Source organism: Aquarana catesbeiana, linkage group LG03 (genome assembly GCF_042186555.1).
Source record: "Aquarana catesbeiana isolate 2022-GZ linkage group LG03, ASM4218655v1, whole genome shotgun sequence".
NCBI lineage: Eukaryota > Metazoa > Chordata > Amphibia > Anura > Ranidae > Aquarana > Aquarana catesbeiana.
The window spans coordinates 552247014-552267441 of NC_133326.1; the positions used below are offsets into that span (position 1 = coordinate 552247014).

At 40.5% G+C, this 20428-nt stretch overlaps 1 protein-coding gene across 6 annotated transcripts in view; it reads right to left on the minus strand.

Moving 5' to 3' along the window:
- Window positions 1–3266: 3266 nt before the first annotated feature.
- The window catches only part of IQSEC3 (IQ motif and Sec7 domain ArfGEF 3), a 119152-nt gene continuing 101990 nt past the window's right edge, over window positions 3267–20428 (minus strand). Inside the window, exons 4-14 of one of the 6 annotated variants that reach the window (XM_073621656.1) lie at window positions 17113–18107; window positions 14695–14856; window positions 11939–12061; window positions 11686–11852; window positions 10923–11062; window positions 10048–10173; window positions 9850–9949; window positions 8993–9154; window positions 8155–8247; window positions 6284–6327; window positions 3267–4684 (exon numbers count right to left, since the gene is read on the minus strand). In XM_073621656.1, the coding sequence (XP_073477757.1) occupies window positions 4301–4684; window positions 6284–6327; window positions 8155–8247; window positions 8993–9154; window positions 9850–9949; window positions 10048–10173; window positions 10923–11062; window positions 11686–11852; window positions 11939–12061; window positions 14695–14856; window positions 17113–18107 (2496 nt within the window). In that variant the 3' untranslated portion in view covers window positions 3267–4300. Of the gene's footprint in view, window positions 4685–6283; window positions 6347–8154; window positions 8248–8992; window positions 9155–9849; window positions 9950–10047; window positions 10174–10922; window positions 11063–11685; window positions 11853–11938; window positions 12062–14694; window positions 14857–17112; window positions 18108–20428 lie in introns of all 6 variants that reach the window. The other 5 variants (XM_073621658.1, XM_073621660.1, XM_073621661.1 and 2 more) reach the window with 5 other exon arrangements.

The window sequence follows — 20428 nt, forward strand, 5'->3', positions numbered from 1 at the left end:
GCAGCACTGCGCTACCGCCGGCAAAACGCCGCTATTGTGGCGCATTATGGGTGGTTTTAAACCTTTCTCGCTCGCTAGCGGGGGGCAAAAGCGTCCCCGCTAGCAGCCGAAATGCGCCACAAATCCGACGGTAAAACGCCGCTAAGAATATCGGCGTGTTACCGCTGACGCTATGGGCGGCTCGGTGTGAAAGCCGTCTAAATGCCACATGAGCAACGTTTTCAGCCTACTAAGGGAAGTTAGGAGCTCATTGGATTTCTGGGAACAAGAACAAGTATTTTTCTGCACTTAAAAGGATTTTTAAAGAGACAAAACATGGGGAATGATGTCTGTATTGCTGGGCAAAATGTTTTTATATCAACAGGTCACCATTATAAGGTTCTCCTGCTGCTCCCAATGGCGTTCTAAGATCTGAAATTGCTATACTCAACTATGGAGGCCAGTGATTGAGTAAGTGTGGTACCCAACAAATGCAGAAGTGAGCCGTTATGCTTGTTAAACCTTTTCTATAACAGAGGTGTGCCGAACTTTGCCTTAGTGCTTAGCCTTAGCCCTCATGTGTTTGTAACTATTGGGAATGTGTGAATACTTGGAGGAATCCAAGAAATAGCATGTCCTTGGATTCCTCAAACAGATCCCACATTCTGACTGTTGAGCCAACCATACACAGACAAACATTCCATTGTAAAAAGAATGTTGAATGTCTTGGGCCATAAATTCAAATACAGACTGTAACAAATCTATTCCAGAAGGCAATTATTTGGAATTAAGCAGATTTTGGCATTCGCAAAACACTCTGTGGCTGATGTTATTTTTAAGGGCTTCTGCTAGTGTCTCAATTACTGGCTTATACATTTGCAAATATTCTGATTGGGTTTGGGTATGTTTTTGCACTGTTTAAAAATATGGACTACTATAAGCCCACATCATGTATGTTGTTTCGTGCATAGTACCGGGGCACCATATCAGCGAGCATTATGGAGAAAACTACAAAGCCCAAAATGTGGATTTTATGTAATTAAACCTAAAATTGTTATTTACCCAATGAGTAAGTGTAACAGTCTCTCAATAGATTAATTATGTTATAACAACTAACAGAAACAGGATTATGTTAAATAGGCAATTGCCAAGGGCTTTCTCACTTTCTGAATTAAGGTCAGAAAGTAATATAAAAGGAGCATGGCTCCAGGGGCAATACAGGAATGCTGATAATGGCCTAAATTACCAATTAATATTTAATATTGTATTCCCTTTATCGCAGCTCTTTCTAGGGATGAATGGCATCCCCCAAGTGCTCCACTCACTGATCTGATATATATCTATATATATTTTTTTTAAACAGCTAGGAAGGTATGATTGGTCAGAGTCTGTCCATCAGGGTGGACAGACAGGACCCCCAGGATTGAAGATCACAAGATCCCTATAACCGCAGGAGCTATGGAAAAATATGTGCAACGCAAAAAATATTTGTTTTATTTTGTAGACAAACCTCACTATAGGGAGAAGGAGTTACATGGTAAAAAAAAAATGATGATCCTTACTTAGCCTTTTCCTGGTAATATCAATGGTAGTTTATGTTGATAAACAGTGAAACAGACAGCTCCTCTGAAAAATCTGACCATTAAAAAATAAATTTTTTCTGTACATTTCCAATAGATTTATCATTCTATCTTAAAATTGCCCATGAATGATTTTGCTGCTAAATTACAGTCTGCAAAATTTTGCTGAAGGATAGACTTTAAATTTCCTTCATTGATCTGCTTAGGCAAAATTTGCTAAAAAAATATTTCTTTATTTAGAGAGTTTGGTTTTTTTATGTGGTGTATTCTAGGTAGTTTCGTTTTTTCACTTCGTATTATTAGTATTTGTGTTTGTTCCCTTGTTTGTGTATTTTATTGTATCTGTGTACTGTCTCTTTACTTTTTTAATTTTACTTTTCTCTTTTCAGATTTTTCTGACTGTGAAAAAATGAGGGTAAGGAGGAGCCGTTTTTTACTGCAAGAACAGGTCCAGGAAAGTTGAAAGGAGTTTCCATAAAACTCATGAGCCATTTAAAGCCCTTGCCACCCTTTAAAACCTGTACCACAAACCACCTTAGAAGTAAACCTATTGTTTAATGGTTTCAGAAAACAGTTACATTCCTGGCATGCTGGGATTGTTAACTGTCACGCTTGCTTGTGCTATCAACCAAACTGCCAAACCATCCAATGGCTGGTGTGATAACTGACCACATGTGCAGCATCATGGCAGCTGAAGATTAAACAGAGGCCAAGATGGCAGATTCCTTGGCTGAAATCGATAAGAAAGTTTACTTCTACTTTAAGTTTGACTTTCCCCATTCACTTCTATCCATTTTGCCAAACTAGTAAAATTTTGCTGAAATCTCTGGAATTTTGGGGACATAAAAATTCTCAGATTTGCTCATCCCTACTCAACATCTTTTCACTTAAAGGGAAACTATAGTGTTATATCTGTGGGAATGTGCTGCTTATTAAATGTCTGTCTTCTTGATTAGTGTTAATTCTTTAAAAACCCCTGTTTCTATCTACAGATTGTAAATATTTATATAAATGAATACAGCCATATTTGTTCATTAAATATTCAGGCTCTTCTTCCTAAGTAGGGCTGCACAGTGACTATCCTTTGCCACTCATCCCTCGGGACTATGGATCAGCTCTGATTGATTAAATTCTAGCTATTAGCTAATTGCAGCAGTCCTTAAGCAGAGATGCTAATTGAGTTCCCTAACACAGAGGTGGGTGGTAGTGGAAGCATTTACAAATATGTATAATGAATGCCGCAATTGATATATAGATTATTAAATGTAAAAATTAAGTCACAGTTAAATTATTGGTAAATGTTAAGAAAATAATGCACACTGAGGTGGTTTTACTAACACTGGAGCAGCCAGGATGTGGAACAACTGTGCACAGCAACCAATCAGTTTCAAGCTTTTATTTTTAAAGCCTAACTGAACAAGCTGAAGATACAAGCTGACTGGTTACTATGCACAGCAGCTCTAGACTCTATCTGCTCAAGTTTTAATAAACCCCCCCTTCCCATGTATATTCACTAATGCATGTTCTTCCCATGCCTGCGTGGGTTTCCTCCGGGTACTCCGGTTTCCTCCCACACTCCAAAGACATGCTGGTAGGTTAACTGGCTTCTGTATAAATTGGCCCTAGTATGTGTATGTATGAAGGTGAGTTAGGCACCCTAGATTGTAAGCTCCTTGAGGGCAGGGACTGATGTGAATGTACAAAATATATATATATATATATATATATATATATATATATATATATATATATATATATATATATATATGTAAAGCTCTGCATAATTTGATGGTGCTATGTATGTGCCTGTAATAAAAAATAAACGGGACACTGCAGTTTCCCTTTAAAACAAGGGTACTTCATAGACCTGCTGAGATGCGGGGTGGGGGGGGGTTATAAAAGCCTTAAGTTCTTAAGTTTGACAGTACATATGTCTTAGCTAATTGTATGCTGCTACTCTTCTTTTCTACATCTGCCTTTGCAAAATGGCTAATCATGAATGTGTGCAAACTGCTGAACCCGTGAAAGTAGAATTTGTTCTCGAAGAGAACTGAAGTTTTACAACAATTCCCTTACTGCACAGAACATTACCAAGCTAAAAAGCATTCACATTGAAGGTATGTCCGTAAAGATCTAATCAGTGCATGGCATGCAGTGCATTAGTCCATCTTCTGTCCATTTCACAAATATTCCTGTTTTGGTTTGGTGGCTGATCCGTAGTTTCTCTGACAGGTAGTTGTGTTCTCCAAAAGTGAATTAGAAATGTAGCTTTTTTGCAAACCTTTTCCAGGTCAATCCATTTTCAGCGGAGTGGAGAGGAGGGGCCAGTTTCCACAAGATCCAGGCGTGCAATTTTATACAGGCGCCCTGGGTTAAGGTGGGTGGAAGAAACACGAGGGCAAAACGAAGTGACTTGTCCAGGACAGGCTGATCATACAAAGTTTCCTCCACAATAATAAAATTGTGGAGAGAGCTCAAACCTACTAAAAATACACAAGCTCAACTCTTTTGAGGGGTATAAAAAAGGGTCATAGAAGTGTGCAAGAAATGCCTGTTTGAGGAGAGTATATGAGATCAACATGAGTGTGCAACAATATTTTTTTATTTTTTGTGCAGGAATGGTTCGTGTGCAAGGATGGGTTCTCATGAGGATTTTGTGATTATGGGCAAGTGATAAATGTGCAAGGTTTGGTATGTGTGCAAGCAGATTAGTCCTAGAAGACTGGTAAGTGACCCGTTGCTTAAACAAGACTCCGGGAGCCACTGGAATATCTGCGTTCTCTAAGAAGGACCCCTGGAGGGCAGTATTGATGTGGGTGGTTATAAGGGGGTGGTGGCGGGGGTAATGGGGGTTGGTGGACATTTCCTCCCACGCTACGCAGGGGAGTAGTGGTGCAGGACCCAGACAAGTAGCGGGTGACAGTCTGGTCGGGGGAGGACGTTGCCCGGCCGGGTGTGTCCAGCACAATCACCTTGACAATCTGCTGACACTGCATGAGTTGGTCATAGGGGGCAGCCTGCAGAGTCTCCCACTGCCCATTAGGAGCCGTGCTGCCCGGAGCTCCATTCTCTGGCCCCTGGGGGCCGCTGTGCTGGGACGTCTGAAGCCTGTTGTGAATTGACACCTAGTTTAGAAACAGCCAAAGAAGCATTAAATGTTACAAGACTATTTCCCACGTGCTAGTCCTGGCTGCCCTTTACCCCAGAAGCTAACAGTCCTAAAAGGCTACATCCTCTAGGTGTCTTGGGGGCGGGTGGCATGCTGGAGGTGTTACTATCAGGCCCTGAAGCCTCAAATGTCATTTTGCATTAGAAAATAATGCAAAATCTATATTGCAGACCACCATATCTTCCTCCCCCATAAGCAATATAAAACAGCTTTAGAGTATAGACAAAACAATATTTGTCAAAAAATCATGCAGAATCTTGCAAAATGTTATTCATTTCTGTAAAATTAAAATCAACCATCACAAAACAAATTGCCAGCTATTACCAGTGCTCATTATCTGCAAACAATGCTCATGAAAACATTTTTTAAATGGGGGTGGAACCTATTTTGTGGTCTGCAAAGTAAAGGAACTAGGAATTAAAGTGTACCTGTCACTTTATCACAGTGGAGTTAACCATTTTCTTGATTCAAGCAATAATTGTAACAAAGGCGCTTGCTTGGTACATGCTAACGACATCAAGCATTAAGTTTTGACTTTGTTAAAGGAAGCCTCAATTGAATATGGAGGAAGCCAGTGCTGATCAGTGCTGTCAGTTGCATTGCTGTCATGCTTATCCAATGGCTTAAGTGCTTTCTGAGTTACTGAATGCAAATCAGGAGTCTTGACATCACAATGCCCTCCCAGTTACTGACAGGGCTTCGGGGGAATTCAGACCTAAAAACACCTTACCTATATGTCTATAATTCAGACCACTTTGGTAGGGGCCCAAAAACACATCTGTGGTGACAGAGGAAGTATGGCTAAGGGCTTGTTGGCAAGTACCAACATTTACTTACTAAGCAGCCAAATTTTTTGTTGAGTTATAAACTGACAAAATGGTTTTCAGTTTAAGCTATGGTAATATAAACTATGCTTGGCTACCGGGAAGCTAGAGTTCCAGATGGGTTTAGCCAACCTACAAATTGAGAGAGCGCTAAGTCCTACCTGTGAAGACTGGACATTCTACAATACAATGAGAGGGCCAATGAAAGGGCCTCTATTAGCCATTGAGACTTTTGCGTTGGAGTATTGCAGTCACCAGAGACTGGGGGGCTCTAAATGTAACTTTAGTATACAAAATGGCTGACAGATTTGGTTTTCAAGATGGAGGAGCTATTCCTGGGATATTTTAAAGGCAAATGGAAAAAAATATCTGTGTTACTTGTACAACAACAAAGATTCAATTTCTTGGAAGACTGGCAGCTAGCAGGCAACACAATAATTACATTCCTAAGAAATGCCCTAAAAATATTGGTTTTCTAGATAGCATCATAAGGAATTTATATTTACATCAAAAATGGGTGCTTCCAATGTCTGAGAGCAACAGGTACACTTTAATGAGGGACATTGTGAGGGTGATGGGGTGACTACATCATCATCATGTGTCTATGGGAAAAGGATTAGCCACACAGGGTGTTAGTTTGTTGTCCTGAGCTGAGGAATGGGTGAGCAGCGCAGGATGGAGCATTGTGATTGGTCGGTGTCACAGCCCTGTTGTGTTATAGCCCTACTCACCTCCACCACGCCTCCTGTGTCCTTCTCAGGTGACTCGTGCTTACCTTCAAAATATGAGGTGAACTTAGGTGCAGGAGAGAGAAAGAAAGAGAGAGCGAGAAAGAGAGAGTCAGAGAGAGAAAGAGAGAGTCAGAGAGAGAAAGAGAGAGGTGAAAAGTAGAGAGAAAGAGTAAAAAATAGAAAAGAAGATATAAAAGGAAAGAAAGGAGAAAGAACGATAGATACAAAGAGAGAAGAATAGAAAGAGACAGAAAGAAGATGATTGGTAGATAGAGAAAAAAAAAGAGAGGAGAGGAGAGGAGAGGGGAAATAAAGTGAAGATATAAAAAGAAGAGGGGAAAAGGAAAGATAGAGAAAGAAAGAGAGAAAGAAAGAAAGAGAGAAAGAAAGAAAGAAAGAAAGAAAGAAAGAAAGAAAGAAAGAAAGAAAGAAAGAAAGAAAGAAAGAAAGAAAGAAAGAAAGAAAAGAAGAAAATAGTAAAGAAAGAGAAGGATGAAGATGAACATAGAGATACAGAAAGAGAAGAAATAAAGATACAAAGAAGAGAGAGCGATAGAACAGGGAAATAAGAACAGGGAAATAAAAGAAAGAAAGAAAGTGATAGACAGTGGCAAAAGAGAATGAACGGAGGTGAAAGCACGGGAAAACGGAAAGAAATAGGGTCAGAATGGGGAACGCAGGAAGAAGGGAAGGTGACAGTGACAGAAGACGGATATGGAAAGCAGTAATATGTGATGGTTAGATGACAAGGAGAGTCTCTGTTGGAGAGGAGAACATAAAGGAAGGAAAATGGGTCTGTCTCATATTGTGCTGACAGTTCATGTACTAGTAGCTAAGCCTCCACGATTAATTAGAACTTGCAGAGCTCCAAAAATCTCATTTTACACACTGTGTGACAGTTGATAATAACATTTTAACATAACGATTTATGGATGTAAAACTTTCACACAGACTGAGATATTGGACATTTTTATCATTGGGAAGTCTATCGTTCTGTACTAACTACCAAAGGAGGCAGAAAAGTGACAGCTGCCACACTTGTTCTATCGGAAGGAAGATTATTTTGCCGTAAAAAAATTACCTCCTCTCATTATCCCATCTTCTCTGCATATAATCCCTTGCTTTTTAAAGAACCCCTGTTAGGTTTTTATTTCTCTCTGTGTAGATTTAACCTCATTTGTCCTGGAGGCCATTGTCAGGTCTGCCCATGCATCCCGTTAGGCAGCACAATGGCCAACTGAAGGAGCCTCCATAACAGGTTGACCACAATGCTGCTTATTGGGAGGCAATGCTTTATAGCTGACAGTCTTCAACAGTAAGTGCAAATACTGGCAGGATCGATATGTAAAATGTCTTACTTGTGCTCCTGCTTTGTAATATTCAAGTTGTAATGAACACATCATTATCAATCTATCTATCTATCTATCTATCTATCTATCTATCTATCTATCTATCTATCTATCTATCTATCTATCTATCTATCTATCTATCTCCTATACTTTCCACTCTGTTGACAGAGGTCAGATGAATTGTGTCTTGGCACTCATGTGCACTCATTTGTCTATAGGTACTTACAGAGAGAAGCTCTAAAAAAGGACAGAGAGTGGTTGTGGTTAGCAGACCACCATAGAAAGACAGAAAAGCCTTTCTACAATGATCACTAAAAAAGTTATATTAAAAAGGGGAAAAGGTGATTGGAAACTCTTCCAATGTCAGAGAAAAACTGTAGGGAATGAAAAGGATGGACATACAGACAAGGACAGATGGAGGCCACTAAGGCCGACAAAAAATAGGAGAGCAGCTGGATTGGGGGAAACTCACGGATCAGGAGGAGGGACAAGGCTGTGACACTGCAGGAATATACCACTCACCGATTGGGGACTCCTGCTTAGGCTGAAAGTCCAGCTGGGATCCGTTTGACTTGGCGGGAGTGGTCTTCACCACGTGCTGCTTCTCTAACTCCCCTGCAAACATAAGACATAACAGTCAGCGGAAAAAAAAATATGGTATACAACACTGCAGTGTATAATGCAAGGGGCCACTAGCTGTCCTCAGTCTTCATGGTTGAATAATGTCCAGCATTATTCATTCCCAAAGACCAAGGAAATCCTGTGAGTGCAGATCATCATGGACTCACCCCCCTGAGGGGGCACCACCATGTTGCCCTGTGCTAACATACAATTTTGCAGTGAGTGACACTTCCGTCATCACATCAGCTGCATTATTAAAGACTGCCTACAGTTGGAACATTCCAAAGAGAGCCCTGCAGATCATGTGACTTTCCTGAAGACTGAAAAGGGTAAATGTACATAAAAGAGAAAAATACTGCCAAAAGAAAAAAAAAATTGTGGAGAAAAGTGGGGTGGGCTGGAAAGCACTGTAACCCTGAGCCAGAAGTTGGATTTTAAATTTATTAGCAACTATGATACAAAATGGAAACAGGTGAGAGTCTACAACAAAATCTGCTAGCAGTATACAGTTGAACACTGACCTGACGTTGACCTGGAGAGCATTGTTATATTTTTCCACAAAGCAAAAAAGTTTCACTTTAACTTTTTAAGCAGCTTTTATTGACCAGTATTAGATATTCTTTTTAAAGCTGTGGCCTAATACCAAATACCAAAGCTTAAAAAATAATTTGAAAAAATAAATAAATAAATAAAAGGTGACATGTCCTCTTTATGTAAGAAAAACAAACCAATGTCTTACACTCAATGCGTATCTGTTCCATCTCTGTTACTTCACAAATAGATTCCTTCAGATCCTCTAGAAATTTTTGCAGTTCCTCCGAGCCGAGAGCACAAAAATGCAGAACTAACTTCTTTTCAGATCCCGAAAGAGGACTGACCAAGGTGATCCCATGAGGGTAATCTGGAAGTGCGAGGGAAAGCTTTGATACCAACTCACAAGACTAGGTTGCAGAAACGTTCACGATACTATTCATCTACTGTGCAGATTTTTTCCTGACTCCGCCCACAAGGAGCTTGTTTAGCAATAACGATCAATATACTGAAGGTGGCCATACATTGCTCAGTTTTTTTGTCAGCAGGCTGGCTAAAAGTAGGAATATCCTAAACTCCAGGAAAGCATTCAAAATCTCCTATTATGTATGAGTAACAGGACTATTCTGGTAAGGTGAAAATTTTGCTTACTTTTCTCAGAAGGAGTTAATTTAACAATAATCATTGATATACTTAAGCTCAAAGCAACCAGTAATCTATCGTTCTGAATTTTAACTATATATGAATGCATGAGCATCCAAAACTTTACAAATAAGTAACAGGAATATTCTACGACGGGGTGGATTTTTCTTACTCCACCCAAGAGGAACTCATTTAGCAATAATCATCGATATACAGCAGCTTCTAACATCCAAAGAGATATTGCTGTTATTTTAGGCATATATTAATGCAGGTGTATCCAGAACTCCAGGTAAGCAGTAAAAAAACCTGACATGAATGACTAACTGGACTGAGGGGTGGCTTTAGTTATATATAACATTTTACTCCACTTTAACGACCCTAAAGTCATTAATTCTTCAAAGCAAACAGAAAAAGATATCTCACATTCATTCTCAAAGAGATGAAACTGCATCCCCAGGAGAGGTACAGCTCGGCAAAACGTGTAGGTGGAAGAAGTCTTCTTTTTGGGGCACAGCTTCAAGATCTGAAGGAGAGAGACAGGTATTCTTTGTGAGAACACAGGGTGGCAAATGGTTCTGCCTGACAAGCATAGTAGTGGGATATCTGCTTGTTAATATTTACCAACAAAAGGTCATTGAAGAGAAAGACCTCCCTCTGATGAGCTGCTTGTTTCTGCAGTTTGTTCACATCAGTCACCTCGAAGAGACGACTACAGCAAACCAGACGCCGGTGAGGAACAGAAAGGACCTGCGAGGAACACAAAAGCCAATCTTAGGTTGCCACATTGACCAATTGTAATTCCTCCTGTACCACCTCTTTGACTGTCTTTTAGCAAATAACTGATGAAATCACAGGATTAAAGGGCCAGTCCATTCTGAGCAGTCAGTTCATAGTTCAGTGTATTTTAGAGAGTTAAACCACCTTACAGTGTCTCTGTTTGGGGTTCCCATGTCTGTTGTGCCTATTATGATGGGTTCTCACTATTCTTTCTGGATTTTAAATACATTTTATATTATGAAGACTGTAACAGTAGGAGGGTAGGAACACCCAACAGTCCATACCATATAAGAAGCCAGGGAACAACTCAGTACACCAGACTCAATATAACTATACTAAACTATAACTATAACTAAAATGTCATTGTTGGTTAGACTAATCTTTTAAAATAGAGTGTACCTATTTTTTAAATAATTTTTGTTTGCTATGCTTTGCAAAAAAATAAAAGTCTTTAAATGGGTTTATCACTTTCTGAGAGAGAGTGGTAAATCTGTAAACTTGCCCATTCCATGCTGTTGATTGACAAGGTTGTTCTGCATATAAACCTCACCCACCAGCTGTTTTATGACTTATGATTCTGGATCTATTAGTAGCCAACAACTTTAATCATCTCTCCTTGGACATCTTTAGAAACCCACTCGAAGAAAGCCAAGCAGATCCAAGTAAGATGCTGAAGCCACTTCAAACTTTGGATAATCCAGAAAAAAAAGGAAACGTACACTTTTCATGCCCACGATGGATTTTTCCACCTTTGTCACATAAGTCACATGATCTTCATTGGATTTCAGTTCTTTCTGTTGGATCCGTTCATATATTCCCACGACCATATCTCGAGGAATGTCTGCTCCATCATCCACTCCTGGGAAGATATGTTGAAAAAGGTTCACAAAAGCCATAAGGAGATATCCCCTTTTACTGCTTTTCTGCTATATTTTAAAGAGGAGTTCTAAGTACAGCTGTGACAAAACAAGACACCTTAACCAACAGTAAAGGGCATTTACTAAACCTGAACAACGGCCCCAGGACAATACTATTTTAGCCTGCTGGATCTCATCAGCAAGGACCTAGTGGATTTGGTCGGCATGTGGAGCACTCCATTTTCACTTGAATGGCAGCAGGGAGAATGGAGTCAATGCTGCTTGGGAAGTCTTTTAGCACCATCTTTGATGTCTTTGACAGGCACCAAGGAAGCTGATGCTGGAAGATGTGAAAAGTATTACAATAAACCCTGTCCTTTCACCCACCTCTCATCTAATCACTGTGGCACACTTTGTGTCTTACACCTTTTTTGGCTTACAGGGAACTGTCTCTATCACAAAGTGGTTAACTTGTTGTTTTCGGTCTGCCAGTCCTCCAATGATGGAGAGTATTATTTGTATATATTTCCCAGAAAGCATTGCCTGAACTCTCCCTACTTCTACTCTAATGAAGTTAAGTTAGTGAAAGAAAAAAAAAGCAACTAGCCAGGCACAGTTCTCTGACCTCGTAGGTTACGAATGAAGTCCTCCAGCATCATCTTGCGGTCAGGTTTGATACTGGGGCTATACATGTCCGTGTTGAGCAGGATAACAGCAAAGGCCAGGATGAAGATGGTGTCAGGATTATGGAACTGCTGCACAATGTCTGGGTTACACATACAGTATCTCTGGCTACGGTGGAGAAAATAACTCGATGTTAGTAAAAAACACGATACTTTTAGGGTTTCTGCTCAGGCTACAAGTTATACAGGCCTCACCTGAAGGCTTCTATAAGACGCTCCACTTTCTGAGCCTCACCCTGAACGCGAATGTGTGCTTGAAACTTTCGCAGAGCCTCATCCAGCTCCATGCTGGAGAAATCCATCTCGTCCACAACACAGCTGAAATAGACAAGTGGACAGCACACGAAACACTCAGTATTTTGCAAGGCAGAATCGTGTCGAGAAATTCTTCTTTTTGTTATTCCATTTTTAAAGGAAACCTGTCACCACATCTACTTGTCTTTCAGGCAATTTGGTGCAAAGAACAAAGACTGTGTGCAAACTACTGCAAGCGCTAGCAACCAATGAGATATTTTTTTACTGATCTGGCTGCAGCAAACTAAAATATAATTGGTTTCTTTTTTATTATTGCTTTTTGCAGACTATTTTCTGCCTTATTAAACAATCCTGAAACTGGACATTTCCAATTATTTTCTTTCAATATGTGAATCAAATAATAATAATAAAAAAAATGTCAAGCCCGAATAAAGTTTCTGTTTAAAATAGATTCTTTTGCATTAATGCAAAAGGAGTGTAAAGTCCTATAGTTCATTTTCTTTTAGAAAGCAGAGTAGAGAAGCCTGCTCCTGCCAGCATGCTGCATAGAAAAACTGTTGTTCTCTGCGTGGAAGCAGTGTTCTCTCTGCAGAGGGACAACACTACCCCTGCTGATACAGACCTAGAGCTCTACAATCACCAAAGCACAGACTCCACCTCCCAAAAACACCCTCTAACTAAAATAAAATAAAAATATGTAGAACTTCTTTTTTCAAGTAACCTAAGCAGCTTGAGATTGAGAGTTTACCGATTGCAAAATATGTAATGTTGTAGCCATATTACCGGTGTTTTGCACAAAATGTACTCTACTCATTCCTGGGCAATCCTTGTTACTCCAGTCCAACAATCATGTAACATCTCCAAATGTAAGGTTCAGACACTGAATTCTATTCTGTCATAAATTGAATTATTTTTCAGCTACCCTTGTAATCATTTTTTTTTTACAAAGCTCAGTAAAGCAGTGCATCTCGATGCGTGAGGGCTTGGAGCGTGTAATGTGCGTTGACTAGGCTGACCTAGTTACAGAGCTCAGGTGAGGAGCTCAGAATCAGAGCTATTGTGACAAAGAAGGGCAATGCATATTACAGAAGTCCTCTGCATGGAATCTCATTTTTTTTTGTACATTTTTTTTATGACATACTTTCTCCTAGACTACAAAGAAAAAAATGCAAGACTAATGAATTTTAATAACAATGGGCTTAATAAAAAAAACAACCTATATGCTGCAGTCTGTCAATGGCATTAAAAAAAAAATCAGTTCCTGTTTTCTAAGTGGGTACCCCCCGCACCCACCCCCACCCCGTAACATAGTTTTATTACCTATTGGTCCTGCAATATTTTTCTATCTCTTGTAACAGGGTGACAAGACTGCTCATTGTATTGAAATTACGCAGCAGCATTGTCACCCTGTGCACAGGTAGTTTCAGGTAGACTTTAAGTGACAGATTATAGCCCAAATCTATTTAACACTTTTTAAGCAATAGAATTTTTTTTTTCTTTTTTGAAAAAAAAAAAAAAAGTTTAAACTACAGGTATATGCATGAAAATTGACCATTGTAAGCACTCCTGGTTATATGGTGTGTTCCAACCCCTGCAATTTGACTTGTGTGTAAATGTAGAGAAAACTATAAATAAATGTCTGTGAGATAAAAAAACGAATTCACACACTAAATACTTTTATTACAGATATTAATCACATACCGTTACTAGAATACAATTTTCTTTGCCGCAGAGGGCCTTGAATTGCCATCAATTGTCATGCCTTTTTTCATCTCTTTTTTCCTCATCTCAGTGCTGCTGATCTCCTGCAGCCTCTTTCAGCCACTTTCTGTCTACATGTACTCACAACAGTTGCACGTCACTGCTCTGGACTGGCTTCCTGAAGGTGGCAATGGTAGACCATGCCTGCACGATGTGCATTGGCATGGATGCTTGTTGTCTCTACCAGGGGTGCATGTGACAGGGTGGCAATGGAGGAGCTCAATCAGGACAGGGATAGGGCACTATAACCCAGAACAGTAAGTGCCTGAACAAGAACCTTTATAGCAGGATCACAAGGGATTCATTAAATGAAAGCTGCAGAGTTTTAGAAAACTGAAAACATCTTTTTTGAAACGATATTAACATTGTAAAGATCATATGAGTTTGTAGTGACTGGGTTTAGATCTACTCTAATGCCGCGTACACACGAGCGGACTTTACGGCAGACTTGGTCCGGCGTACCGGATTTCGTCGGACAATTTGATCGTGTGTGGGCTCCAGCGGACTTTGTTTTCTCAAAAGTTGGATGGACTTAGATTTGGAACATGTTTCAAATCTATCCGACGGACTCGAGTCCAGTCGAAAAGTCCACTCGTCTAGGGCAGCTATTGGCTACTGGCTATGAACTTCCTTATTTAAGTCCGGTCGTACGTCATCACTTACGAATTCGTCAGACTTTGGTTGATTGTGTGTAGGCAAGTCCGTTCATTCAGAAAGTCCGTCGTAAAGTCCATCGAAAAGTCCGCCGGGCAAAGTCTGCCGTAAAGTCCGCTCGTGTGTACGCGGTATAAAGGTGCCTTGCCATAGCCCCACTACTTGTAGAAGTAAAGTAGGGGTATAAAATGTAATACTCTCCCTTGATTGACAGAACTAGTCATGGGGCGACCTTTGGCTCTCTAGCATGAAGAATTTTGGAGTATCAGACTATTACTCACTCAAGGACGTCACGGTTGAAGACCTTCTTGCTGTTCCCCAGGAACTCTCCAATCATTTGCCGGCTAAGACCTTTCCTCTGAAGCAGAAAATGCGCCACCCCAATAGGAGTGTCTGGGATAAAACCGCGGGAGATCAAGAACTGGGTGCCCTTGTCAGGATTACTGTGAAGAAAAAAATAGTGAGTTATCCAATTTCTACTAAAAGGAAAGCCGTGATTGGATTGTTTTGGAAATGTTATGTATTATTTTGAGAGGAACTTGGAGGATTAAAAAAGTCTGCACCTCAAATGTTTTTTGTTTCGGATGGAGAGTAGTAAGTAGGGACAGTTAAAGTGGAACGTCGCTCTCTCAACCACCATTGACTATTTTTAATCCTTATGCTACTAGCATTAGTAAATAGATAGTAAGTTATATTATATTTACTTGTTTTAACCTTTATTTTTACATTTTGTCAGTTACTTCCTGGTTTCTAGGCCTAGGAAAATTATGTCATACATGCCAGGAGTCTTCAGGAAGGTAGGAGGGATTTTCTCAGCTAAGCACACCTTGCTGCCTGCATGCCTGACCTAAGGGCATATGGATATGCTACATGAATCACATGTCCTTACTCTAGAGAAATGCTAGGGGGTGTTTTTCAAAGTGATTTCTCATCAAAATAAAGCATGGGCGAGTTTGCTTTAAATAATAAAAATTAATCAAATAGCATTTTTGATTTGTTGTGTGCAGATGCGGTGTAGTTCCACTTTAGGCAGTCCTGCTGGCTGCAGTACATCAGCCACTGGCTTTTGGAAATTTTACAGGTGGTCTTCTTGTGCTTTTAATTCACATGTTATATATTTAACACCTCAAAGAACTTAGATATTCTCAGTAATGGTGGAACCTGACAGATAAAGTCCCCCCCAGACACCATAGTGTGTAAGGATAATTCAATTGTATCTATAAAAATTGGAAGCTCCTTGAGGGCAGAGACTGATGTGAAAGTACAATATATATGTAAAGTGCTGCGTAAATTGACAGCGCTATATAAGCACCTGAAATAAATAAATAAATCTATAAAATAAATAATTCCATCCCACACACATACCTCTAAGTCCTAGCAAAGTCAAGGTTGGTAAGGCCCCTTTCACACGAACGGATTGTTGAGGTCCGCCTGTCAGTTTTGTCGGCCAACCTGAACGGAAAGTCTATGGAGCGACGGATGTCAGTGGTGACATGTCCGCTGACATCCGACCCGGTCTGATCCACTAAAATCAGACGGATGGCCCTACGTTCGCATCCGTCCCTGGAGGATAGGGTGAGATCTGATGAAAACATGCTGTCCGTTTTTGTGCGATCTCGCCATAGCAACCAGCGGCGCTCAACAAGCCCCTGCCCGCTCAGTGAGCTGAGAGGGACCTGTCATCCGCCGGCTCAGCAGAGATCAATGGAGAGATCTCCCGCTGACCTGGTGGACTCCGTAGCAGTGGATCCGCCTCGTGTGAATGAGGCCTTACACTCAGAAACTCTATTCTGGGGAGCTGGCCTTCCCTTCAAATTCTTAGACAATACAATCAGTCCTACAAAAAGAGCATACATGCTCTGATGCAGTGCTCATAAACAGATATTTTCCATTCCAGCTGTCTGAAATCTGGATAAATATCTGTATATCTGTTGGCCTTAAAAAGTAGGGTCAACCAATGCACATATTGATTTTGTCTATCTTTGATTAGGCTGTAAACATTCAAGTACTTACCTATCATCAACAAGCAATAAGTCAGTAATTCCTTTCCCACCTAAACTATGGCCCATTCCTGCTAAATCCAGCCTCAGTTGGTACATCCAGTAATATGGTCAGTATGCCCAGTGCATTTGTTGAGTTTCTGTAGTACAATGAATATTGTATACATTCATTCTGCTGTCAGAAATACCAGTGTTTGGCTTTGGCTGCAGCTCTTTCTATTCAAGAGATGCAGTAGTTGAGAATATTACAGTCACACTTATGCATGGCTAGGCCAGCCTTATTTAAACTTTTAACCCCGTAGTAACCCAAGAAATAATTTTCAGCTCTCAGGGAACCCCTTCCAATAATTATTGTACAGTATTTATATTTCATAGTGCGCTAGCATGATTATTAAGTTAAAATCATGAAAAATTAGAAGTATTTTGTGAAAACTTTACATTGGTGGTCTTGTTGTTGTCCTTTTACTGCTCCTCAGGCAGGATATCAATCTACTACTGCTACAGCTACTACTACTGTGTGAGAATTTAAAATAAAAATCTCCCCAATGGGACAGAGACATAAAAAGAAAAACCCAGGAGGTTGCACATTCTCTACTCTATCCAAAACAAAGATAACTGCTTTGAAGTTATTTATTTCACTTTGTTGCCAAACCTATAGCAAGTTTGCCAATAGCTAATTAGCCCTTGGCCGCTGCTCACATGTTAAAGAGGTTGAGTCCAATGCGGTAGAGTCTTTTCCTCATGGTGTCCGTTGACAAAGTCGGAGAGCGACAGCTGGCTGGATTCTCACAATAGTACCTAGGAAGGCTGAGGATCATGGCTTGCAAGGCCTCCTTAGAAGAGACCTCTGACACAGACTTTGCTGAGGTAGACGTGCTACTGCTGCTCAACTGTTCTGAGAGGTCAGCTGGTTCTGTTTCAGCCTGAACAGGCCCAACTAGCTCCTTCCCCACCCCTTCCCCATTGACCTCCGGGAAGGAGTTCTGAACAAGCAGAGACTCATTTACTGGTACCTCCTGATAAGGAGGCTCTAGAATGCTTTCTCCACCAGCTCGATCTTCTTCTGGTTTTAGATTTTGAGTGCCTGCAAGACAGTTGGACATAGACAAAGAAGTAGATGATGAGACCGAGATATTGTTATTGTCTATTTGAACAGTTACATCTCTGAAAGCCATCATCAATGTACTGCTGCTCTTCGGCAATGTCCCTAACTGTCCTTCCTCATTTTCTCTTTCTTCCAGTTTTGGAGGTTCCAGTTCTGGATTTTGCTGCATGAAAGTCTCTCGGATCTGGTAAGAGCCAGCTTCTGGGAAGGCACACATGGTCTTCAGACTCCACGTGCTAAGAGCATCGTCGATAGATTTGGCCAAAGATTGTACCTGCTCGGTGAAGGAGTCTTCCAGTTCAGTTAAAGCCCCACTGATAGTGGCTGGAAGTGAAGGAGATCTTACCAAGGGAATGCCCATCAGGTTGTAGCTCTCAAGCAGAGCCTTTTCAGCAGAGGCAAAGTTATCGGGGTTGTGCACTCGCACCTTCCGCAGGGAGATACGTCTAGGCAGTCGACTTTGGAGGAGAGAGTCGCGGATCTTTTCAAAGTTCTTACTGAGCTGATACTGACGGAAAGCAGTCTGGATAGTGCACGCGGCTCTTCGGGAAACTAGGTGACCGCCATACTTGTGCTCCAACATTTCAATCTGCAACAAAATAAAAAGTATTGAGATCTCTGTTAATTCAATAATCATATAACGTGGAACAAGAGCCCAAACTTTTTTTGAGAGTTTTAAATTTTGTAGGGAAGGTTTAGAAACCCTGTCAGGTTTTTATTGCTGTTGGTTGGATTCACCCTAACTTTGTGGTTCTATAACACCGTGGCAATAAGTTGCAGTAATGTTTGTCACTGGGACTGGAAGCCACAGCAAACAAAAACATTTTTTTTTGTGCTTCTCTCTGTCCCATAGGACAGATTCCCCATAGCTTTCTGCCCTGAGAGGAAGTGTGGAAAATCTCTACATAGGAAAACAGATGGCAAGGAAAACCTGACAGCGGCTCTAACCCTTCCTGTTCTACATAAATTAAAGTGTTTTAGCTGGAGCTTTGAAGCTGAACTCCAGACTTCCCTTCAGTCTTGCACAGTTGTACAGGATCCTCTTCTGTACTGAAATAGCTTACTCTTTTTTCACTGCACACTGTGAGCTTCTCCCAATGTGCATTAGAAGCTGCAGCAAGTCAAACAGAGCCCGCCTTATTTCCTGGCCTTCAATCATGGAGGCTAAGCCTTCAATCATGGAGGCTAAGCATCACATATGAGCATTACCTAAGGCAGGCTATCATTTTATGTTAGCATTATGAATATTCTTTTGAAATATAAGACATTTGTTGTCTTCTGAAGTGGCAGCTTAAAAACACTTCAAGTGATGACCATGATGGCTAAAAGCTGAAGGGGGAGAAAAAAGAAATTTAATTTCAAAGGGCATGAACTGTAGTGCAGCAAAGACGCAAGAGATACAAATCACATTTTTCTAGATGGCATAGAGAGTTCAGCGTTTCCTTTTGCCATCGGGCTTTTGGAAATTATATTATTCCAGAAGAAAAAGCAAAGAAGGTCAGGAGAGACTATGAATCATAGGCAGAGGTCATCATTGCTTCTGCCTGCACAGAACTCTTTCCAATATCTTTATCCATACTCCATTAAAGCAGACTTAGCATCAGATATAAGTTTTCATGGTACATTTATTCGTGCTAAGTAATGTGTCAGTTTAACACTCCCCTGGCCTGACAACAGCTTCAACTGCTTTTCTCTCCTGCAAGATGGTGCCTTCTTTGTTTAGACATCATCCAGGATCACTAGTTACTTCCTAGACTGAAATGCTTTTTAGGATGATACAGTCATGTAAACACTGGTGCCTTTGTAGTTTTTGGATCTGTTTAGAAAAACTGGACACAGGTCAGCCCTTGCTGTAGCCTCACAACTAATGGCTGATTACAATGTTGTCAGATCTTAGATGAGAAGAGACTGTGGAAATGCTCCTTTCTGCCTGCAGCAGACTGATGACATCATCTCAGCCAAAAGGTGGCGCTTTTCTGAAAAATTATACCAAGACTGTATAATGTTGCTGTCAGTAATGTATTCATGTTGACTTCTTAAATGATGAAAGTCTATTTTAAAGCAGAACTAAAGCCAAAATAAAAAAGGATAACACTTTTTGGTAGAAGAGACTTTGTATGACTCTTTTCCAAAACAACTCATTGTCCATTCTCCTTGCAATTTTGTTTTGTGCATACACTGACTGGAGCCCATATGGAGCGCAGTGCACTGAAAGATGCTGAGTATAGAGCCAGGTGATGCAATAGGAAAGAAGCAAGAAGACAGCAGTGGTATTTGGTAGCATGGACCTGTTGGTGCTAGAGGAGGGCAAACCAAAAGGAGATCCTGACATAATTTGCAAGTATACTATACATACCTGCACATTATGGCAAAAGCTGCCATCACTCCCTAGGTTTTGAAGCAGAACCCTAGTCAAACATAATTAGATAAAATTGAATATCCAATTAATTAGCAAAATAACAAAACCAGCGTTTGCTGTAAAATTCAGCTTAATTTCAGAGATTTTAGTTGTAGTAATGTTTTTCTGCTACTAGATGTCCTCAGTCTGATAGCAAACATCTTTCAACACACTTCCTCAGATCCCAGGTCCTTCTGGACTCAATAGCAGCCTGTGTCTGGGCAGTGTAAGGAGAATTAGCCCAGTCATAAGCTAATTTTCTTGTAATCCTGCTGAAACGGGGTGAAGCGCGTAAGAGGGAGTCAACCAGTGACGTCCGTTGCATGGATTTAGATTTGAACAAAGGGGGATGATATACCATAATTAGGTTTTGTAATGGTTGAATATAAAAAATGTATAAAGTAATTGTGCAGGTGAAGGAAATTAGTAAATAAATATTCACAAAACAGCAGATGGCAATCACACAACAGAACATGCGTGTAAAATAATAGAAAATAAAGATTTCCGCGCTA